Below are 24584 nucleotides of genomic sequence, written 5' to 3' on the forward strand. Positions count from 1 at the left end.
AGTCTTGGAAGCTGGGTTTGTTCTTGTTGCTAAATCTCTGATAGGTGCACTGTCTCACCAACTTCTGAAACATGGCTGGCTAAGAAGGGACATGAATGTGTATAGTTTCTTTTTGTATGTATACTTATTTATTTTGGGTGTTTGTTTGTTTGTTTGAGGGTCTTACTAGGTAGCCCTTGGCAATCCTGGAACTCACTGTGTAGACCTTGAACTCACAGAGATCTTCCTGCCTCTGTGAAAGTTACTTTTTAAGATCACATTAAACACTACCTTTTTTCTTCCTTCTTTGTTGTTATTATTGTTGTTGTTTGTTTGTTTTGAAATAGGCTCATACTCCCTGGCCCAGGCCAGCCTCCTGGCAGTACTCCTGCCTTCCAGGCTCAAGTGCTGGGATCGTAGGTGTGAGCTACCAAGTCTGGCCTCCTTTTTCTTTTTCTTTTTTTTTTTTTTTTTTTCTTTTTTCTTTTTTTTTAAGATAGAAATCATTAGTAGTTCATTCTATCATCTGTGCTTTCTGGAAAACTTTCAAAATACCTTTCTAAAGTACCTCTCCCTGTACGTCCAAGATGATTTTCACCTTTACAATTTATATAAAATCTTAGTGCCGTTCCCATTTTTCCCTTTTACAACTTCACTACAACCAATTATTTATTTGTCTTAGCTGTGTCTGTTGCTACTCTGCTTTACGAAAGAGTAATGGAGGTTCCGTAGCTGCCCAGACAGCACCAGTAGAGGTGGACTTTGAGCCCTGTCTGTGTTCACCTGCACACGTCTGTATTTCCTCCCGTATGTCAGAGGGCTTTCTCATTCAGATATGAGCCCTTAAAAATTTAAATCTGACGTGTCCCAAGTTCTTTGTGCTTACATAAATGTGTTTATATGAGTATAGATTCTTAGCTTCTTTGATTTTTTTAGGACAAAGCATTTTTAGGTCTTATTCCTAGGGAGATTTGTGTGCTGTATCTTTTCTTCCACCTACCACTGCCCTTCGCCATCTGTGCTTCTCTGAGCCTCCTTCTATTTATCTAGGAAACAAGAAGTCAAGGTCTTGTCTAGGATTTCTCCCAATTCTGAATTCTGAACTCCAAATGTGAATATATAATTACTCATTTTAGATTTTTCTGTAATTTGACCGTAGCTTTAGCCATGTTCCATATGCATAGGCATGACATCGCTGTACTAAGCCTTTGTGTTTTATTTGTGTGGCATGGAAATGCTGTCACCTGTTTGTGCTTCCAATACAGATTACCTTTCCTGGCTCAAGAAATGGTAAGCTTTTGCCTTTCTCTTACTAGATGTCACTACGCCAGAATCTCCAAAGAATGTTGGGGAACCATCTATGGTGAATGGAGGTGTAACATCTCAAACAAAAGAAAACGGGCTGAAAGCTACCCAGCAGGGGCCTGTCCAGCGGAAGAAGCTCCTCAAAGCCCCAACCCTGGCTGAACTGGACAGCTCTGACTCTGAGGTAAGGATGCCGGGCACATGGATGCCTCTGACCTTGTTTCTTGAGCTGTTTCCTTATCTCTTCTCCTGTTTCAATCAGTAAAGGTCAGATTGAAGTTAGTATGGTTAGCAGGAAGGTTAGTTATTACTACTTGTTACTACCACAGACCAGTGTGGTGGATATGCTTAGAAAATAGCTACTGAAATTGAGATCTGTAGTCTTAGATTATAAGTAGGATTAAGATAAATCCATAATCCTAAAACTCTGTGATCTTCATCTTTGTTTTGAGAAGGAAAAAATAAAGTTGAGTAGGAAACGTGGAAAAAGTTGTCACACGTAGGATTGTTCATTCAGTAATAGCAATGCCAACAAACCTTCAAGAAGAAGTTGTTTTCCCTGGAGTCTTTGCTTTACACTGTGCCTGTCAGGGGAGAATACTCATTTGCTCAGTTTCCACACCTGTGTCCAGGCTGAGCCTCCTCCACCTGCTGAGCTATGAGTGTCAGAATGTGTGACGTGTTCTTCCATTCTTCTCATCCTGCATAGATGCATACTCATTATTGTCATTGTCTGTCTTCCTCAAGTGCATCTGAATTAGCAATTACTACTTAATTCTTTTATTTTCAGTTTCCACCACCATCCCAAACAATATCAATAATAAGGTTTCTCTACTGAGGTTTTTCCCAGTGGGCTTAGGAAGATGGTTCAGTGAGTAAGAATGTTTGCTCTGCAAGCATGAGGAACTGAGTGCAAACCCCCAGCACCTAGGGTACCACGCTTTAACCCCAGCACCATGTGGGTATAGAGATAGAGGATCGCTGGGGCTTGCTGGCTGTCACTTAGCTCTAGGTTCAGTGAGAGAGCCTATCTCAAGGGAATAAGCTAGAGAATTGTATTGACAGATAAAAGACATCTCCCCAGGCTGCTTCGAAGGCCTTCATGTGCTTATGCAATCAAGTGCGTGTAAATGTGCACATATACCCACACACCCACACACACACACACACACCAAAATGTCCCCATTACTGACATCACTGTCTCACTACCTCACCTGTTTGATTTTCTTGTTGAGCTTCCCAAGTTACACCCTCCACTGATCCTTTATCATTCCTCCTTAGGAGCTTTGGAGCATCTCATACAGCAGATACTTCACCTTTCCTAAGGCTATAGATGTCAGAGCGCCACTCCCATTTCCTGCAGTGAGATGCCTGTGACCCCTCCAGTCCTGTCCACACTCTCCCAGCCTCCCATTTTATGTGGCCACACATGTGGCCATTGTCTTCCCTAGACAGTTTCTAGTTCCCCAGCTCTGTGCTTATCTGTGTCTACATTAGTTCCCAGTCCTGAGGCCTGTGCATCCCTTAAGAGTTAGTGGGTGCTTTTCTTTTTATTAGTCTTTTCCGTACCTCTTGGTCTCTTTGTTGTGGTTCTGTACTACCCTCTAATACCTGTTACTATGGAGCAGTGGTTCTCAACCTGTGGGTCATAACCCTTGGGATCATCAAACAGCCCTTTTACAGAGGTCACCTAAGACCATAAAAAAACACAGAAACATTGTGATTCATAACAGTAGCAAAATTACAGAATTATTTTGTGGTTGAGGATCACTACAAGTATATTAAAGGGCTGCAGCATTAGCAAGGTTGTGAACCACTACTCCAAAGCACCTGTCTTAATTAGGGTTTCTGTTGCTGTGATTTAAAAATAAATAAATAAATAAATAAATAAATAAGGACCAAAGCAGCTTGTGGGTGGAAAGGATTTATTTTAGCCTGCAATTCACAACACAGTCATCACTAATGGAAGTCAAGGAAGAACCTGGAGGCAGGAGCCACACAGGCCTTGGAGGAGTGCTGCTTACCGGCTTGCTCACCATGACTTGCTCACCATGACTGGCTCAGCCAGATTTTTTTATAACACCTAGGACTGCTAGCCTGTGAGTGGCACCACCCACAGTGAGCTGGGCCATCCCACATCAATCAAAGAAATGACCTGTAGACTTGCCTACAGCCCAATCCTATGGAGGCATTTTCTTGATTGATATTCCTTCTTCCCAAATGACCCTAGCTTACATTAAGTTGACTGAAAACTAGACAGCACAGCACCTAACCTTTTATCATACTATTACCCAGTGATTTTTGGCTGTCTTCTCTTGAGATCCCTAGCTTCTATGCCCAGCAGAGACACTCAAGGGTTTAAAGGTTTTTACAAACTTGATAAGGACAGTTTAAATTGTAAAAGCATTTAGCTTAGTGTCATCTAAATAGAACTCTGTGCTGAATTCTTCTGGGCCCACTGATCTACAGCGCCTGGGGATTTGCCTCCCTCCAGTCTTCCCCAGCTCATCACTGGCTGACTCCTTGTCTAGCCTCTCACACTGCAGCATTAATATGTGCAGTGTGATGCAGGATACATCTGTGGCTTTTACAGCCTTTTTTATAGTCGTTTTTAAAGGGAACCCTAAACCAACATTGATTTGCTTGGTTATGTTTGTTTGTTTTCTAATAATGGCCATAAAAGCAAAGCTGTTAGGTGTTTCCCATGTCACATAGTGTGACTCTATTCACTTTTTATGGCATTTTGTTCCTTACTCATGTATTCTTTCACTCTTATTTTTATTTCTTTTCACCAACTTGTTTTTCCTCATTTTTCTCCAGTCAGAGTTTTCGTTTCTAAGCTGGCATGGTAGCGCACACCTTTAACTCCAGCACTGAGGAGGCAGAGTAAATCACAGTAAAGCTCTGTGAGTTTGAGGCCAGCCTGGTGTACAAAGAGAGTTCCAGGACAACCAGGGCTATTACACAGAGAAACCCTGTCTGGAAAAAACAAAACCAAGTTTCCAAAGACAATTCTTTAGTATCAAATGCAGAGGCAGAAGTATGATGGCCTTCACACTCCCATTGCTTCTAATTTAAATAGGGAAGTTAAAGCATGCCTGTTGCTAGGCACTGCCTTAAGCTGTGTAGCTAAACACTACTGAGTTCAGAGCCTGAAGAATCTGGGAGGGCCAGGGAAGCCTCAGTACTGATAGGTGCATATAGCAGACAGGCAGGGTACTTTCAGTGTTTCTGCGTGGTGTCTTGCTGTGCCATGGCATGCTCATGTAGTTCTCCCCACTAGCAAGTCTCATATACGCATCTTCCTCATACTTCCTATCCTGGCACTATGTCTGTGTCTAGAGATCTGCTGACCAGCTGAGGCTGTATAATGAACAAACCAGTCAAGACTTCTAAATAGAGAGAAGTCTCAAGAAGGGAGGAGAGGCCTGTCTTTTCCTTCCTCCCTCCATCCTATCCCTCTGTCCTTCTCTTTCTTCTTCCTTACCCCACTTGCTTTTCCTCTTTACCTTAACATTTCCTCCTATCTTGAGAATATCCAGATCCCTTGTTTTTAAACTCTGAGACATATTTTTACATCTGATGCACAGAGAAGTATAATGTTCAATGTCTAGAAATGAAATGGGAACTAGAGCTAAGTCCACCCAAGACCAGCCCTGCATCTTTCAGGACCTTATGGAACACTGGGAAGTTCAATTTCTATTATAAGAACAAGTGTTGGGGCTGGGGCCCAGTGGATAAAGCTCTAGTTTGCTTTCCTGTTGCTACGGTAAACACCATGTTCATGGGTTTATTTCAGCCCTTAGGTTACAGTCCACCATCAAGGGAATCACCATCAAGGGAATCCACTTGATTCCCTTGATAAGCACTGAAGGCAGGAAGTAAAGCAGAGATCATGCAGGAATGGTGTTTACTGGCTTGATCTCCCCAGCCCTGTCCCATCACTTCTAGTTAGGCAAAGTGATGACATAAGCTCATCCCTAATTTTAGACCCCTTCTAGTTTGCCTTGAGCCTTTGACAGTATGATTTGGTGTCTCATGTTAAAGTGTCTATTTACTAGGATGTTGTTCTGTAGCACAGGATCTAAAGCTTATGAAATTGCCTTTTTCAGGAGGAAACCCTGCACAAGTCAACCAGCAGCAGCAGCGCGTCTCCCTCCCTCTATGAGGATCCAGTACTCGAGGCCATGTGCGCCAAGAAGAGTGAGTGCATGCCTAACAGAATACTTGACCTAGAGCACGGCCCACACTGCACTGTGATCATTTGGGATCTATAAAGCTAACTCTTGCACTTCAGTGTCAGGAGCAGACAGCTCAGTTATCTTCCCAAGCTGAACGGACAGCTACCTTAAAGTAGATCAGGACACATTCATTCATTCATTCATTCATTCATTCATTCATTCATACTGCACATATGGATGTCAGCAGTGTTTGTGCATGTATGTACACTTTCTAGATTAATGATCTCCTAGTCTGAATTTAATCTTAGAAGCATTAAATAACCATATTTGCTCCCTCCCTGCCTGGTGTAACATACATACAGCCATGCCCAGTACATGTTTAAGTAATAAACACTTTTATAGCTATTGGGCAGGGGGTTCTGAATACAGGGTCTAAAATTAAGAGATTTCTAAAGGCCTTTGGTAATATGAAATTATTATGAAGGGTTAAAAATTAATTGCTTGACTATTACAATATTCTTGGGGGATGGAAGATGGTGCAGTAGTTAAGAGCACTTGCTGCTCTTGCAGAGGGCCTAGGTTAGGTTTCCATCATCCACATAGCAGCTTGCAATCATCTGACCCTCTTAGGCACCAGACACACATATGGTATACATATGAACATTCAGTAAAAATACTCAGATACATGAAGTAGAAACAAATCTTTTTTTTTTTTTTTTTAAGATATTCTTAAAATGTTGTCTTCATTTTCCATATTCTTGAAACTGGGTCTCATGTACTGCAGGGTAACCTTGAAATTGATACATACCTAAGTCTGGCCTTGAACTCTTGATCCTCCTGCCTCTCCTTCCCAAGTGCTGGGATTTCATAGCATTTCAGTTACTTATATAGATTATATAAAAATAATAGGTGGCAGGCAAGATGGCTGTGAGGGTTAAACCCTTTCCATGGAAGCATGACAACCTGATTTCTGTCATAGATCCCATGGTGGAAGGTGAAAAATCTGACATTCACATGTGCACTGTCACAGGACGCACATCTGTATTCATATCAAATAACATACACACACACAAGTAATAAATGAAAAAGAATTAAGTCAGTAAGAGTTGGCTTTGGTTGTTACCTGTGATGAGGACTTGGCCAGGCGCAGTAAACACTACAGAAGCGGAGTGTTAGCTCCATTGTAGATGATTGCCTAGTATGCACGACACCCTAGATTTGAACTCTAGCACTAAATAAACCACGTATGGTGGTGCACGCTTATAATCCCAACACCCAGGGGGTAGAGGTGGTAGGAACAGATCAGTAGTTTGAGGTCATCCTCAGCCATGTAGTAGATTTGATACTAGCGTGTATTATATGAGACCCTGTCTTAGAATAAATGAATAAGTACATACATGAATATTATAATTGTGTAATGAGTTTCAGTATTAATTTGTTGACTGGAAATTACGTCTTTCATTTACCTCAGTAGTTTGCCTTCACGGGATAACCCAAAGATATAAGTCACGTGTAACTATGCTGACTGTCCCGTTCCTCCCCCATTGCATGAAGCAGCCCTGCTTCTCAAGTAGAGTAGGAGGCAGCACTGAACACAACAGTGACAACGTAGCTTATTTCTAATATTTATATGCTTTCACATAATGAATCCAGAACCACTCATACTAAAGATTATCCTGAACACTACTAGTCAGTATTAGGGATATAGCTCAGAAGCAAAATACTTGTTTAACAGGCTCAAGAATGTGAAAGAAGGGTACAACTGAATTTTGATATAGTTTGGGTTTATTTGGAACCATACAAAATGTTTCTATGTTTCTATGTATTTGTATGTTTTAAAAATAGGAAATGGAGAACTCAGTTGTAACGTTTATGGACAGTAACATGGGGCATTCGCACATATAAATCTTAAGGCTAATTTATACTGTGTTTTAATGTGGACTTCAATGGATATTAAAAGCATAGAACATCCCTAACCCCTGTCTGTCTGAGGTTTCTGTAGCAAGTTTATCTTAGAAACAATTTTTGGAGTAATTCTGAGCTACCATCTTAAAATATTCTCCACTGAAAGAAATCCTTCATCTGTGAGTATGGTGTTGCCACACAGTACAAAAGTTGATCTGTTGAAAATTCAGATCCAAAATTTTGTTTTGTAAGAGAGTTCATTTATTTGCTTAAATCTTTAGAGCCTCCAAAATTCCTGCCCATCTCATCAACACCCCAGCCAGAGAGACGGCAACCACCCCAGAGACGCCATTCCATTGAGAAGGAAACACCTACCAATGTGAGGCAGTTTCTGCCGCCATCCAGGCAGAGCTCACGCTCTCTTGTAAGTACCAAAGGATGAGCAGAGGTGTGTCTAGGAAGGAAGGAAGCATGTTTTCCAAATGACAAGGAGAAAAGCTTGCACAGGTTAGCATGAATTTTAACATTTCTCTGCTTACCATCTAAAGGAAATGGCTCTGGCTACACTTGTTTGACTTCTTCTTGGTTTATTTTGAGTACTCATTTTCAAAAGCTTTTTTGGTGAGTTATTAAATGTTTTCTTTCTGGTAAAGGATATTAATCCACTTAAAATTGTCTAAAGTTCTCAGAATAATCTGTCTAGAGTAGATTATTTTATCCGAGCAGAACAGGAAGAGTTCTGACCATGTATGACATTATATCTTGTTTTGAAGTGTGTTTATAATGCAGAGCCAGAGCTGTTATGTGAGCTGCTTAGCAGCTTCTCATTGTTCCTTACAGTGGAACTCACAGAGAAGAAAGAGTTTGTTGATCTAGCAGTCAGAAAAAGTCTTCAGAGTTCCTTTTGGTTTCCCTCATGAGCTTCCAAAATGCAGCAAGATGCAAGGTGCCCACCAACGTTCCACCCATAGCCTGATAGCTAATGTTTCCTTTCAAATACTCAGGAATGAAAATCACATGAACGCCTGGTAGTGGGGGTGATGCACACCTTTGATCCTAGCGCTCAGAAGGCAGAGGCAGGTGGATCTTAACTCGACATCTTTACCTGTGATGAGTCATAAATGTTCCAGATGAGGCAGCAGTAGCTGTCCTACCTTCAAGGAGGGGACACAGCAGTGGTCAGTATAGACAGGAGGTATAAGCAGAGCTTAGAGTGCTGGCATTTGATGTTACCTCTACTCCAAAATAATACCATTAAAGAACTCATGGGGTTGCCAGAGTAGTGCTGCATGCCTGTAATCCCAGCACTTGGGAGGCAGAGGCAGGTGGATCTCTGTGAGTTCAAGGTCAGCCTGGTCTACAGAATGAGTTCCAGGACAGCCAATGTTACACAGAAAAACCCTGTCTAAAAAAAAAAAAAAATTTCTGGGATGATGGCTATTTTTTATGAGATTCTTCTAATTCCCGCATAGTCACTGAGCCACTATTCTTGCCTGACATAGTGGTATGCCTGGTAGTCCTAACATTTAGAGGGTTATCCCAAGTTCCAGACCAGCCTGAAATACAGAACAGGAGCCTGTTTCAGAAGCAGAAACTGCTCTTTGGTGAGATGCAGCCTAGTTAATGGCCTATCCGCTATAAAATAACAGTGCAATAAGCTTGAACTTTAAAATCCAAGCCCTGTTAGCCAGTGTGGATGAATTATTACCAAAATATGCAGCTAGATATGGTAGTGCACACCTGTAATCCCAACACTTGAGAAGCTGAGACAAAAGATCGGAAGGACACCCTTGGCTACATAGTAAGTTTGAAGCCAGAGTTCCATGAGACCAGGTCTTCAACAAAACAAAACAACAGAAACAAAGAAAAAAAAGAAGAAGTTTTCAGCATAAAGTTGCTGCAGATTACTGTTAAGTAGTTTGATCTAGTAACACAAGTGATGCCAAGACCTGCAGCCACATGCCAGGCACACAAAGACTGCTGGTGAAGGTGAACTGTGCTGTATGCCTGGTCAGGCTGTGAGTTATCTTTGTGGAGGAGGAGGAAACTATTTGCAGTCACTGAGAAGAATCTCAGGAACAGGCAGTGGGAAGGGAGCCCTGGGCAACACAGATAGTGCAGGTTAAAGGACAGGGACAGAGGTCATGCTTGGGGCAGCTCCCTCAATTGCACAGGGCCACAAGTTGAGAGAAAGAAAGCCTCCTCACACATGACTTTTCTCACTAGCAGCTTCTCATTAGTAGTTGTTGAACCTATAGAAATCACTGACAGTGGCATTCTCAAGTTCAGTAAAGGATTTTCCTAAAAGCATAGTCATGGGAACTTTAACTCCACTGTAGAAAAGGACTCTTCGTCTCATGTTTATTCCTTCAACTGAAAGTGGCAGGAATGTTTTCGCAGCTAATAAATTTTATTTTATTATGTTTAAGTACTTTTTTTAATTGATGTTGATTGTCCATTCAATTGAAAAGCAGTTGTCTTTAAGGACCTTCCCTGGGCAGGGCAGGTGGGCTTGTGGGTACAGGAGCCAGGAACTCCACCTGCATCACAACCGGCTTCATCTGGGAGAATGGGAATGCTTACAGACCACCAAGTTAGAACAGCCACAAGTGTCTGTGCTGTGTGTTGGGGCATGGCTTACTGCTTGACTCCTGACTTAGGAAGTGAGTGGAATGTCAGCATGGACCATTGCCATCTCATGTTGTTTTTTATTTTGTTTTGTTTTTCTTCCACAGTCTGTTTGTAGGTCACTTGTTCAGCATTTTCTCCTTTTCTTTCTCCTGCTTTTTCTTTTTCCCTTCCATTGTTCAGGTTCCTAGGATAACCAGTGTATGGCCAAGGACGCCTTTCCGACCGCTTTTCTCTACCATACAAACAGCTTCTCTGCTGAGCTCTCATCCTTTTGAAGCAGCCATGTTTGGGGTAGCAGGGGCTATGTATTATCTGTTTGAGAGAGCTTTTACCAGCAGGTGGAAACCCTCAAAGGTTGGCCTCTTTCTGCTGGGTCTGGGAATTCCTTTACTCTCTGTGTCTCTGACAGTGATACCTCAGCTACTGCACTCTGCAAGAATTAACAGCTCAGATGGGCACTTTGCTTTTGATTGCTGATTCCAATCTTGTATAGGACGCATAGATCATGCTGTGATCTCATTGGAGAAGAAAATAGCTGAAAGGACAACAAACTTAAAATGCAGCATCAGCTCGAGAGCCTGTGGGTGTTTGTCTCCGGGAATGACTCACTGTCAGCAGGGCATTGCTTCCTCCTGACTCCTGTGCAGGCGTCCCTGCCAGGGCCCAAGTGCTCCCACTGTTGGCACTTTGGAAAGTGTTGATTCACTCACCCAGCTGGCAAGCCAGCCCTTTGCTAGCCAAACAGCCGTGATGGCCACCCTGCCACACATATAGAGGGACAGGTGCATTCCTGATGTTTCCTCCACACTCCATTATCTGCTCTGTGGCCAAATACCCAGCCTTCTTCAGAGTACTGCTTCTCCAGAGAAGTGAGTTTTCTTTGCTGTGGAAGGAGAGAACCACAAGTGGTCTTCTTTTGTGTCCAGACCCTCACCATGGTACACCTGTGCCCCACACTTCGCATTTAGATTAGACAGATAGACAGACAGGCAGACAGATCTCATTTCTCTGTGGCCCAATAACTAATAACCAGAGTTTCACATTCTGCTTTCTAATTTCTGTACTGCCTCATTCTCACCCCTTTAGTCTGGTTAAATAAGACATAACCAGAATATTCAGAAAGACTCAACTTGTAAGCATGTAAATAAGCTGCGGCATGCCTGCCCCATTGTCAGCGCCTTTGCTGCTTTCCCCCTACATTATGAGTAACTTTGGGACAGAGAGCAACAAGAGTGATGATGTCAGGCTGGCATAACCCAACCACTTCTTGGCAACTAGAAAATTAATTAAAACTATTCTTGTCACAGTTTATCATTTTTTTTCCATGTTGCATTCAAGTTTTGTTGTCCTTGGGCAAGCTCCAGAATTAAAACATTAGCATTTGACCTGATGGGAAATTTTAAAAAGAATAAGAAAAACAGCAAATGTTATGATTTCTTACGATGTTCCGTGAAATACAGGCTTACAAATGGTTCAAAGCTGGAACCTGAAAGGACCCTTGACAAAGTCAGCTGTCTTGTGACTCAGGCCGCAGAGAGGGAGCACAGCTGTCACCTTGTTCTGTGGCAGTCTGTCCCCAAGTGAAAATGCTTAGAAGCAGGGATCTGCAGGGTATGGTGATCTGAACCCTGGGTTGGTTGGTTAGTTAGTTAGTTAGATATAATTACATTCGTAGAGTATTTGGCTACAGCTTAGCAGTATTGTCATAGTTAGCTGTCAGTCTCACCTTTTATTAAATACTGGTAGGAAAACTTCTACAAAAGTTAAAGCAGAAAAATCATCACATGACCATATCCAGCCAGCACTGCTTATTTAATAGCCCACTTAATTGGCCTAACTACTGGTGGCTCATTGTCCCTATGACACTGCTCTGTTCTCTGGGTAAAACAAAGCAAGTACGTATTGAGCACATTGCTTAACCCTGTCATCTCTGGAAGTTGTTTCAACTGAACGGGAGACTGTGTGATGGGCAGCACTTTTGAATGCCCATTTGGGATCTTAAGTGACACAGTCTTCTGCAGCAAACCCTGGCCCCAACCACTGAGAAGCTCCGTATCTTAACAGCTCAGCTGCAGGATTCTTTCCAAAGCGCTCTAAACAGACTCAGCCTTCCTTAAGTTAGCTCAAGGGGTACTGTACTGAATTGAAACACAAGTTAGCCTGACTACTTTTTTTTTTTTTTGTAAATGCTAATGTTTGTCATTTGCCACCTAGATTTATTTTTGTTTCTCTCTGATTGAAAGACAGAACTGAATGTTAAAACTCCATAAACTGACTGCCCTTGTGGTCATGTGCTTTCTCATTTGGCTTGTTTGGTTCCAGAATGCCTGGGAGCAGTGCTGTGGTGTGGGAGTGAATTGTAATGTGTGTGCTGAGAACATTGAGTTTCAGTGTCAATACACCACAATGGCCCCTTGAAGCCTGGCAGAGCCTGAGTGCACAGGGCCGTTCTGTCTTTCTCTTAGATCCACCAATCGACAGCACCGGATGGAAAGCGGATGGTTCGAGGCTCTTATTCAGTAGATCAGTTACATCAACATTTTTCACAGCTGTTTGTAAGGAAGCCATTAACATAAGAAGCCAGCATAAATATTTATCATGAAAGGCTCTGTCTCCATCTGTGCTGACTGCACATTCAGCAGTTGTTGAAAAGACCAGGGGCAGCCAGAGAGATGGGCTTCGAGAGTAAACGGGCCTTGCTGCCACTTCCTGTTGCGGTTACACTCAGGGCTTTAGGGACTTCTGAAAGTGTGCTGATGTAACTGATCACTCAGTAATGCTTGTCTGTATAAAATACTAACCACCTTCACTTGGCTATTCTGGGTACCACACACAAAATCCTGCAGTTTCGAAAACAGGACCAAACTTGTAGATTTGCTGCATTTCCAGTAGTGTAGCTCACAGCACATTTGCATAATCATCTGTAACACAAAACTGGCTTAGAATAACAATGTTTTCTTAAGATTTCAACCGTAGATGTATAGCTCTGCTGGAGGCCAAAATACCTGACCAAATGTGAGGAACTCTGGTTGATTGTAAAGTTCAATAGAGTGCAGTGTTTTTCTCCGTCACGGTCCTGATTTAAAAAGTGCACTTAGGGAGTGATGTGGTCCCCAGACGGAGCCAGCTCTGTCCCAGTGATCATGGGAACCCTGTCTTCTGAAGCTACTAACCAGCTGTCTGATCTGAAGGGAGCACGGCAGTTCCAGAGCAGGGCTTGGCGCTCCTCACTCACGAGGCACTTTGAATTTCAGGAGGAATTCTGCTACCCAGTGGAATGCCTCGCTCTCACTGTGGAGGAAGTGATGCACATTCGTCAAGTCCTGGTGAAAGCAGAGCTGGAGAAGTACCAGCAGTATAAGGATGTCTACACTGCCCTGAAGAAAGGAAAGGTAGAACTGTTCACAGTTGACTGAACTGTGCAAGAATGGCCAGTCCCAGCCATGGTCTCTAAAAGGCCTGTGTGCTAGCCAGGCGGTATAGGACTTTAGGGGGGAGGGTCTTAGGAGGTGAGGTATTTATATTCTAGGCTGATCCCTGTTCCTCATTCCCAAAAAGGGATTTTTGGCAAAATTAGTGGAAGGTTTAAAAACCACCCTAAAAGATAATAGTATGCCTTCCTAAAGCCATGTGTTAACTTGAGCTGTACTTTTAAAGGATCAGTAAAGAAAGCATGCCTGAGAAACAGGAGTTACCTTTCCTCAGAACTAATCCTGTGACCATGAGAGCTTGAGCACTGAGACCTTTTGTTACCTTTGAAGAACTGTCATTAGACATAGAACAGGACTATAAGTGTCAAAAGCCAAGCATAAGGCTTGCTTCTGTCTTGCTGCACACACACCTAGAACATCCCCTAGATGACGAGGAAGTGGGTCCAGCCTGGGAGCCGGGAAGCACTAGCCCCACTTCTCTTCTCTTTTTAACTTGTTGTTTTTTAGCTCTGCTTCTGTTGCCGAACCCGGAGGTTTTCCTTCTTCACCTGGTCTTACACCTGTCAGTTCTGTAAGAGGTAAGGCTCTGTCACAGGGGAGTTCCGACAGCCACAGAGATATGCTGGTTAGCTCTTTTGCTCCACCATTTTCCCACTCAGGAGAGTATTGGAGGAAATGGCCTGTGCTGTGGCTTTGCTCTGTACCCTCTTCAGCTCGGCACAGCAGTTTCTTCAATAGTGAGCTGAACAGTTGATGGACTGGAAAAAATGTTATTCTATATGCTGCTGCTGCTGCTGCTTTTCTTTTTATTGTTGTTGTTGAGAGGAGGTTTTGTGTGGCCACTGGCCTTGAACTCATTACATAGCAGGTGATCTTCAGTTCTTGATCCTCCTGCCTCTACATCCCAAATGCTAGAATTGCAGGTGAATACCATCATACCTGGTTTGTTTCTTTTAACTTAAGCAAAATGATTGTCATCCTTGAAGAGGACAAAAACAAAAAATAGCCACAGTTATCATAAGATCCCTGGCTACATTACAAAAATTCCACATGGAGTTGATCCTTTTGGTTTGTTTTTACTATTGTTGCTTTAAGATTAATTTTTAGGTGCTGGTGTAGAGATGGCAGAGGCCTTTAATCCCAGCTCTCAGGAGGCAGAGGCAGGAAGTGCTCTGTGATTTCAAGGCTAGCCTGGTCTACACAGCGAATCCAGGACAGCCAGGTCTATATAGTAAGACTGTCTCAAAACAACAAAACAAAAGGATTTTATTATTTTTACTTGTGTGCTTGTATGTATATCTCTGTGAGTGAACCCAATGACTGAGGTTGCCACAGAGGCCAAAAGGCATGGATCCAGCCTATTATGACCTTTTTTTTTTTTTTTTTTTTAATTTTTAATATTTTCTTTCCCCAAGACAGGGTTTCTCTGTGTAGGTCTGGCTGTCCTGGACTCAATTTGTAGACCAGGCTGGCATTGAACTCACAGAGATCCGCCTGTCTCTACCTCCTGAGTGCTGGGATTACAGGTGTACTCTGCTGTGCTTGGCTATGAGCCTCTTAATCTGAGTGTAGGAAACTGAACTCAGGTTCTTTGGAAGAGTAGAAAGCACTTTTACCTATGGGCCATCTCTCTAGAACATGCCTGGTTTTTCTGTTTTGTTTTGTTTTTAAAATGAGGTCACACTGTAGTATAAATTGGCTTGAACTCATTTTGAAGCTGAAGACTCTCAGCAGTCTCCCTCAGCTCCTCAAGCACTGGGATTACAAGCATGAGCCACCATGCTTGGGTGATCCTGTTTGTTTGTTTTGGGTTTCTCTGTGTAGCCCTGGCTGTCTTGGAACTCACTCTGTAGACCAGGCTGGCCTTGAACTCAGAGATCCACCTGCCTCTGCCTCCTGAGCGCTGGGATTAAAGGCGTGCGCCATCAACTTCCCAGCTAGCTGATCCTGTTTTTAAGAGACAATGTAGTAGTTAAATTTCATAGGTTGTCTCTTTGGCAGTTTACACTTGTATCAGTGCATTCTGACAGAAGGATAATGTTTGCAACTGGTTGAAGAAGCTCATAGCTCTGCAATCCTGTGGCTTCCTTTACATCCATTGTGTCCCAAACAAGTAACGCTTCTTGTTTTGTACACAGGCCCGTGTGCTCGCAGTGTTGCAAAAAGGTAAGCTTAACTCAGTGAAATTACCAGTGCATCCGTTGACTGCTTCTGCGTGTCCCGGCGCTCATTCTCATTCTTCATTTGGGGTAACAGATGCGGCTGCCCTCCAAGCCATACTCCACTCTACCTATTTTCTCCTTGGGACCTTCTGCCTTGCAAAGGGGCGAAAGTTGTTCGAGGCCAGAAAAACCTTTCACGAGTCACCATCGGCCACTTCGGAGTATCGCCAGGTGAGCGGAGAACCTGAATCTCAAGAGCATCCTCTAAAGAAACAACACTTGGGCTTGGGGTGGTCATGGCAGGGCTAGGGTTTGGGTCAGGGCGTGTTGCTGGTTCATTGGTTTTAATACAGTTTCAGTCCTGCACAATCTTCAGAGTTCTTTTCAGGTGATATTGGCTAGTTATTTAAACTATTTTAACATAGCTTTATTTTAATTACATTTTGAAATAACTTTTATACCTTTTAAAAGACATCTTTAAAACTGACTTTTAAGTTAGATGGGCCATGCCTGTGATCCCAATGGTTAGGAGAAGGAGACGGGAAGATAGAAAGAAAGTCACTGAGGTTGAAGAGATGGCTCAGTGGTTAAGAGCACTTGCTGCTTTTGCAGAGGACCTGAGTTCAGTGCCCAGCACCCACATGGATCCTCAAAACTGTAATAAAAATAAATTCCAGTTCATCCTCAGATACATGGTGAGGGCAATCTAGGTTTCCTGAAATCCTGAACTCAAAAACAACAGGGAAAAAAATAAGTTTTTTCTCCCCAGTCTAATCTAGTTTTCCTTTGTTCCATATCTAGTTTAAGAAAATCTGACACCTGTGCTTATAACATCTGCTTTAACTTTGAGTTGCTTTACTCTTGGACAGGCAGAGATAAAGCTTTATGCCAAGAACTGACTCTCAAATTGTTGTATTCGGTACAGGGTAAGGCAATATTGTCCTTCACAGGAAAGGAAGTCTACTCAGGCCACATGCTGGCCAAGCCCAGAGATTGCTACCTCTGGACTGTGGGGCTGGAAAGCCTTATGCATAGTGCATAACCTGGGCATGCCTATAAGTACCTGTGGAGCCCGGAGAGTGCTTCAGACCTTATGGGTCTAGAGTTTCAGATGGCTGTGAGCTGCCACGGGGGTCCTGGGAATCAGATCCAGGTCTTCTGGAAGAACAACCAGTGCTCTTAACCCCCAAGCCATCACTCCAATGCCACCCCACCCCACAATGTTATTTTTTTCTTCTTTCCTCCTCCTCCTTCTTCCTTCTTTCCTCTTTCTTTTTTGTTTTGTTTTGTTTGGAAACAGGAATCCTCTGTGTTGCCCTGGCCTCTTTTCTCCTCCTTCTTCTGTTTGCTTTTCAAGACAGGGTTTCTCTGTATAGCTCTGGCTGTCCTGGAACTCAGAGCATTTGAGAGGCAGAGGCAGGCAGATCTCAGAGTTGAAGGCCAGCCTGGTCTACAAAGAGTGTTTAGGACAGCAAGAGCGACACAGAGACATACTGTCTTAAAAAGCCAAAAGCCAAACCAGCAACAAAGAACACTAAATATTTTTCTTTCCCCACTTCCTGCTCAGGTTTTCCTCAAAATCGAAGTCTGTGGACAAATCAGATGAAGAACTCCAGTTTCCCAAAGAGTTCATGGAGGACTGGAGCACAATGGAGGTGTGTGTAGACTGCAAAAAGTTCATTTCAGAAATCATCAGCTCAAGCCGGCGCAGCCTGGTGTTGGCCAACAAAAGGGCCCGGTTGAAAAGGAAGACACAGTCTTTCTACATGTCTTCGGCCGGCCCCTCGGAGTACTGCCCTTCAGAAAGGACTATCAATGAGATCTGAGCCCTGTGCCTTCCCGTTGCTTTTGTGTCCAGAGGCAGTCTTCGCGCAGCAGTGCCGCAGGACTCTCTTCGCAGGGGTTTGACTGAACAGGCTCCGTCTGCAGCAGGTCAGGCTTGGGCTGCTCCTTGTGCACACTCCAGGCTTTGCTCCTATCGGTTGATGGTACCCGGCGGCCCAGCTGCTTGCTCATTTGCACTCAGAAAACTTGATTTTGTGTATGTGAATAGGGAAGCCAGAAACTTCCTTAGTTCGGTTCCTCAATGTTCTTCAGATAATTTCCTGACCAAACAAAAATTTTCTTGTGTGTGAAGTCAGTCTGACAGAGTGTTGACGTTAGCACAGTTCTAAGCCGTAAGTCATATTGGCATTCCACTTGACAGTGTTCCTATTTCATGTACATAATGGTCCAGAGCCCTGCCACACACCAGCTCCCGGGGGTGGGCCAGGTTGGCCATGGTCTCACAGCACCAATCTAGAAGGCCTTGCTGATAATTCTCCTTTGGGGCTCTGGCTGCCTTAGTGCAGAACATCCAAGCGAGCCGTACACCGCATGGGCGGCCACTTTCCGAGCTGCAGGGTCTGCGCAGGCCCGTGCCTCAGTGTCTCCTGAGCCGCTAACAGGCCTTCATTCCCTAGTGTGAATGTATTATGGTTTTGAGTAGTTTTATAATACATGTCTAAAAATTAAAATTTTGTGGAAGTTTGAAGGAAAAAGAAGACTAAAATTTTGTCAAGTAGCTAAGTGTGTTTTGGTTAACTGTGACAAGTTTGGTTTTCAGTGACAGGCTGTGACAGCAGAGGGTTCCACCAGAAAGGAGCTACATCTCATACTTTTCAGCTACATTTTCCATAACTTTATAGTGTGGCCGTCATGACTAAATTAACCACAGTTTGGTACCTGAGTCTCAAACTGAAGTTTATTTTTATAAATGAATTTTAAAAGAAAAATCCTGGCTGTTTTAAAATTTTAAGAAAATTAACCTGCTGCCATGCATAATTTTTGGATGTTTTTTGTACTAGTTGTCTTGTAAATGTTACTGAGTTTCTGATGAAGGGCGATTGGCAGGTAGTATTGTGTACCTGAACTTCCTCAGCTCCTGTGACACACACCATGGGCTGTCCCTCATTTCCATATGCTTAGAAATAGTCAATCAGATTGCCACTAACGTTTGGAAAATCAGTTAAGTCACATGCACAGTAATTCCTGAAAGCTATAAAAACCACCCTCATAGTCACCACTAATGACAACTCCATTTTATAAAAGGCATGACAGTTGCATTTCATACCAACATCAAGATACAATAACATTTCCACATTAAATTGACTGACACCTCAGAAATGCTCCAGCAGCCATTTCTAGTGCATTGAAATTTATAGTTTAGTAAATGGCTTTAAATTACTTATACTGACGAAATAAACTTTACCAACTGACTAAAGTAATGCATGTTAGTAGTTCCTCTGTGCTGCATGTAGAAGTGGCCGCGAGAAAACCCTTACGTTCCAGCTGTTTGTAAGACTTTTAAGAGCTGTAAAAATTGCATTGTGTGACTCCCATTTGTAGTTTTCTCTGAGACCATCTGAACTTTACACTGCAGTTAGGTGGGACCGCCCACTGCCATGGCCCCAGACATGCATCCTAAAATGACCTCCTGGAAGGAAGCAAGGAAGAAGGAATGGCTGGTACCTGTGTAGGTTTATAAGCATGTGTGTAGGATAACATGCTTCTGTAAAATGGTGACTGAGTTACTGTTTGACTTCCTACACGAGACACTGAACCACCACCATCATCCCAAGTGGATTTCATTTGCATTCATAAAGCAGTGATCTAGTGAATCTCATGGATTTGACCTCATTCCTTCAGACTTACTAGTACTGTGTTTAATGATTTGGGCATTATGACCCCTTTTACCAGAGCATCAGGATATAAATCTTTGAGCACATTAATGGGATTTGCCTAGTGTGTTAAAAGTTCAAGTGTATGCCTTGCCCAGGAAACAACCTACAGGAAGTAGTGGGGAAAATGGCACATGACAAGGTATAAGTTATAGAAATAAAATTAACGTTGTTTGGGAGACACCAAAACAGATGTGTGTGTTTAACTCTACCTTGTCTACAAGACTGACTCCCCTCCCCCAGCACCCAGGCTAAGTGAGGCTGTCATAGGTGAGGGCTCTTGGGCTGGGGAGCCCATGCTGCTTGCCGGAAGGCAGAGCCTCCTGATCCTGCAGGAACCTCCTTGTGCAGGCGCCTTTGTCCTGCTTCCTGCTGTGCTGCTCTTTCAGTTCAACAACTGTTTATGCCCCCAGAGACTGAGGCATCTCCTAGGATATTTGCCTGTCCGTCCTGACTCCTCCAGGTGTGAGACCCAGCCCTCAGCCCCAGAGGCGGTGAGGTCAGAGTATGTAAGAATGCTTGTAAATATTGTAACATACTCATTACTATTTGAAAGACACGCTGTTATTGGCAATGGGAATTAATTTTCCCAAGACAAGTAAAAATTAAATTATTTATACATTGACTTAATGACCTTAATTACTTGATTCCAAGTCTCAGCCCTTTAAAATGAAAGCAGAAAGTTGTTATGCAGTAATTCTAAATATGATATGTGTTGAAGAGATGTGTGGTTAGGACCATGAACCCACACTATGAAATTTGTAAGGCTTTTATTTTTCTAACTATACTAATAGAGGACTAAACATTGGGTGAAGTAGGAAACATGAAAGTTTTCAATTATGTCCCTATTTGTTAAAATAAAACAGAAAATTTTACACATTTAAGGACCATGAAGAAATGTGTCTGACTGACTGGGTGCTGAGGTGGCTTCCCATGTGTGTAAGCAAAGTAGTGCTGACATTACAGGAAGATGATAGTGCTAAATGTGTACCCTGGAGTATTGATTTTAGCCGCACACCTTCAATCCCAGCATTCCAGAGGCAGAGGCATTCCAGAGCATTCCAGATTTCAGGGCCATCCTGTCTATATAGTGAGACTTGTCTTTTCCTCCTCCTCCTCCTCCTCTTCTCCTCTTTCTTCTTTTAAGCTATTTTATTTTAAAACTTATGTAGGGGGAAAATAAACTTGGCTTTCGTCATATCTCCTGTGTTGAATTCCTATTCTAAGACGGCAATGTCTTTCAGGAACTAAAACGCTGTTAGAAATCACTCAGGTTATAAAGGCAAAGTACCTGCAGCAGCATTTAAAAAATATTTTAAGCTGGGCATGGTGGAACACGCCTTTAATCCCAGCACTCTGGTGGCAAAGGCAGGTGGATCTGTGAGTTTGAGGCTAGCCTCATGTACAGAGTGAGTTCCAGGACAGCCAAGGAGAAACTTGGCTGTTTGACTTGAAAAAAACAAAGGAACACTTTAAAAATACAGTTTCCTAGGACAAAATAAAAACAGTTGTACCATCAGTGACGGCTGTCATAAAGCAGTGTGACTAAAGAAACTACAGGTAAATGCCAGGTGTGGTGGGAAATGTCTGTGATCCCAGCGTTTGGGAAGTGGAGACAGGAAGATCATGGTTTTAAAGTTAGCCTGGGCACTTGGCCCTGTGGTGCAGCGGCCTTGGTCCTTTGGCTTCCCTTAACTATATGCATCCCCTTGGCTTTTCACCCCTCTGCCATCTTACCGGGAGAGAGAGGAGGGAAGGAGAGGGAGTGTGTCTGCATGAGGAGGTCTCAGGTAACATCCTCAGAAGTGCTATCCATCTCCTTTGGAAAGGGTTTGTTGTTTTGAATTCACCAGTCAGGCGAGGCTGCCTTTCCACATCTCCACGTCTTTGTGCTGTTTCTGTTGTTGTTGCTGATACCCAGCTTTTTTTTTTTTTTTTTTTGTTTCCAGGCAGGTTTCTCTGTGTAGCTTTGGATGGCCTGGACTCTCTTTGTAGACCTGGCTGGCCTGGAACTCATAGAGATCTGCCTGCCTCTGCTTCCAGAGTGCTTCGATTACAGGCGTGTGCCGCCACTCCCGATTCCCACCTTTAATCTTAACATGGTGGTCAGATGGGATACAGGATGTTATTTCAATTTTCTTGTATTTGTTGAGACTTGCTTTGTGTCCTAGTATGTGATCAGTTTTGAAGAAAGTTCCATGAGCTTCTGAGAAGAAAGTATACTTAGTGTTTGGGTGGAATGTTCTGTAACTATGTTAGGTCCACTTGATTTATGACAGTAATGCCATAATTTCTGTTTAGTTTTTGTCTCTGTGACCTGTTAGCAAGTGGACTTTTGAAGTTATACACTATCACTGTGTGAGGGTTAAAATGCAATTTGAGCTGTACTAGGGCTTCTTTTACAAACTTGGGTGCCCTTGCGTTTAGTGCATACATGTTTACAATTGCAATATCCTCTTGGTGGATTTTTTCCCCTTTGATTAGTATGTATTGTCCTTTCCTGTTTCTTCTGATTAGTTTTGGTTTGAGGTCTATTTTGCCTAGTATGGCTTCTTAGGTCCAGTACTTGGAATAGCTTTTTGCATCTTTTCATCCTGAGCTGAAATCTGTCCTTGATGATGAAATGTGTTTATCTCTTGGATGCAGCAGGAAGATGGATCCTTCTCTCCCTCTCTCTTTCTCTCTCTGTCTCTCTCCCTCCCCTCCCCTCCTCTCTTCTCTCCTTTCCCTCTCTCTCCCTCCCCCCTCTTTGGTTTTTCAAGACAGGGGATGTAGCCCTGGCTGGCCTGTAATTTGCTCTGTAGATCAGGCTGGCCTCAGATTCATGTAGATACACCTTCCTTTCTCTACTCCCCAAGTGCTGGGACTAAAGGCATGAGCCATTGGGGCTGGAGAGATGGCTCAGTAGTTAGGAGCACTGGCTGCTCCTCCAGAGGATCTGGAATAAAACAAACAAACAAACAAACAAATATAGACTAGGGATCCCTTTTCATCAGAAAAGAATAAAATAAACAATTCAGACCTCTCTGTAAATATATGAATAAGTAAATAAATGGAATTAAACCTTCCTAGGAGGCTTTCTAGTCAGGAAGTCAGGACAGCATTATTTGGGGAAAACTTAGAGTGAATGGGGCATTGTTAAAAGAAGGCCAGTTGGGAGGGGACATAGGAGCCGTCTCTTGCTATATAATAAGTTACCTAAAAGCCATCTCGAAATTATGAGCCTTTATGGCAGTGAAGGCTTGTGGGTCACCTCAGCAGCCTGAGGTGCGCTTCCACACAGTGACATCAGAGATGCCAGTGGGCCCTTCGTCATTTGCAGGCTGCTCTGGGCTCTACTTTCAGTGTTGCTCCTCACACGCTGAGTGCCCTAGGGACCCGCTGGGCTCCTCGGTGACCTTACCCATATGGCAGACTGAGTCACAGGCACCACCGCTACATGCTGTTCTGGGACTAAGTGCGGCGGCCCATGTGCATGCAGACGGCAGAGCTCAGGAGAGGCCATGGGGTACAGCCTCCCGGGACCACAGTGGAAGTAGCTGCCTAGTGCAGAAGAGGACAGTAAGAATATGAAACAAAAGGGGATCCAAGCCCCTCCAAGGAGGGGTTTCCTGTCCAGATGGCTGCACAGAGCGTCAGGGGAAGGGGTCATGGTGGGAGTTTTATGCTGATGGAAGCATCACTACTTACCAGTGAGGAGAGGAAAGCTGTCTGGTGAAACAAATGTGGTTTTATTTACAATGGTTGAACACAGGGATCCTTAGAAAACTGGACAGCAAGGAGCCAGATGGGGAAGTGTTTTAGACTTTGTAGGCCTCCCTGTCTCTGTCAGATAGCCTAGAGCAGAGAGATTGTTTTCACAATCCTCTGAAAATAGCAAAAACTATTCCTGGCAGCAAGCGTGGCTTGCCAGCCCATGTCCTAGTTAAGAGTGCTATATCCACCAACCAGCACTGAACTTTAAAAAACAGGCTGAAGACCCACATGGGCTCTAGTAAGTGCTAATTACTACTCGATAGTTTCACAGATGACAGCTCTTAATGGGAGGCAGAGGCAGACTGATCTGTGAGTTGTTCAAGGCCAGCCTGGTCTACAGAATGAGTTCTAGGACAGCCAAGGATACACAGAGAAACCCTGCCTTGAAAAGCAAACAAACAAAAACCGTGTTACTTAAGTGAGCTCCGTCACTGCAGCATTGCGTTCTCACAGCCAGCCTCGGCCTGCTTGGCACCAGCAGCACCTCGAACCAGTACTCAGCCACGCCCAGGGCCCCTTCTCCGCTCTGTTGCCCTTACAGCCCTTTGGAGTGCATATTCGTGTCCTTGTTTCTTGCATGTTCAGGAGGCACGTGCCTACCGAGTTTCCTCAGATCCCTGTAAGGTCCTGGCTCTTGCACCTAGCTCCTCAAGTCCCCAGCATAAGCCCATTTCAGATACACGAAATGCCAAGGTCCTAACAGAACATATGGGATTGTTTTGAGGCTGGGGTGTGGCTCAGTGAGAGCACACCAAAGAAAAGGGGTTTAGTAGGTTGGAGGGAGCCCATCGGTTGGAGAGGAAATGGCAGAGAAAAGTTATAGCAAAAAACATCAGCACTCAGGCCACCCAGAGGTGGATTGAGTAAAAAGACAGACACCTCTGGAGAAGCCAAAATCCAGTGTTGCAGATAGGTAAGGAGACACTGTATGTGCGTGTTAAAGATTTGTATTTATTTTTATGTGCATAAATGTCTGTCTTCATGTATGTCTGGGCACCACATGTGTGCCTAGTGCCCAAGAACCAGAAGAGGACATCAGAGCCGTGGAATTGTAGCTAAAGATGGTTATGAGCCACCTTGTAGGTGCTAGAAATTGGGATCTTCTGCTCTTAAGAACTGGGCTATCTCTCCAGTCCTATAGCTAGAATTTTAAGCCAAGCAGGTAGAGAAGCTTTTAGAAGTGATTCCTTCTCTACAAGGAAGGCTGGGTGCACAGCATCTTTTGAGGGTGCAGGAAACCCAGCTTGTAAGAGGGAACACTAGCTTCCTCTGAAGACCGTGCTAGCAATGTGTGGCTCACATGAAGGGTACAGCGTTGAGTCACCAGGATGCTTAACTCACTCCTTGCCAGACTCCACCCAGTGATAGAGAGAACCTGGAAACTTTCTCGTCATTATTCCTCTATGGTAGTTATTTATATAATGCACACAATTAGTTATGTTATTTAGAAAGTCTTAAAAATAAAAACATTGCTGATTCATGGAAAAAACACTGAGATAAACTGTCTTCAGAAGA

At 43.5% G+C, this 24584-nt stretch overlaps 1 protein-coding gene across 4 annotated transcripts in view; it reads left to right on the forward strand.

The window, feature by feature from the left end:
• Positions 1–19502, forward strand: part of Spire1 (spire type actin nucleation factor 1) — a 108792-nt gene extending 89290 nt beyond the window's left edge. For 2 of the 4 annotated variants that reach the window (XM_021664438.2, XM_060377122.1), the window contains 9 exons: positions 1296–1468; positions 5397–5487; positions 7652–7794; positions 10182–10355; positions 13256–13393; positions 13940–14010; positions 15571–15598; positions 15689–15825; positions 17162–19502. In XM_021664438.2, coding sequence (XP_021520113.1) covers positions 1296–1468; positions 5397–5487; positions 7652–7794; positions 10182–10355; positions 13256–13393; positions 13940–14010; positions 15571–15598; positions 15689–15825; positions 17162–17420 — 1214 coding nt within the window. In that variant the 3' untranslated portion in view covers positions 17421–19502. The remainder of the gene's footprint in view (positions 1–1295; positions 1469–5396; positions 5488–7651; positions 7795–10181; positions 10356–13255; positions 13394–13939; positions 14011–15570; positions 15599–15688; positions 15826–17161) is intronic. The other 2 variants (XM_021664439.2, XM_021664440.2) reach the window with 1 other exon arrangement.
• Positions 19503–24584: the final 5082 nt, after the last annotated feature.

The sequence above is a fragment of the Meriones unguiculatus genome, chromosome 2, assembly GCF_030254825.1.
Source record: "Meriones unguiculatus strain TT.TT164.6M chromosome 2, Bangor_MerUng_6.1, whole genome shotgun sequence".
Lineage (NCBI taxonomy): Eukaryota > Metazoa > Chordata > Mammalia > Rodentia > Muridae > Meriones > Meriones unguiculatus.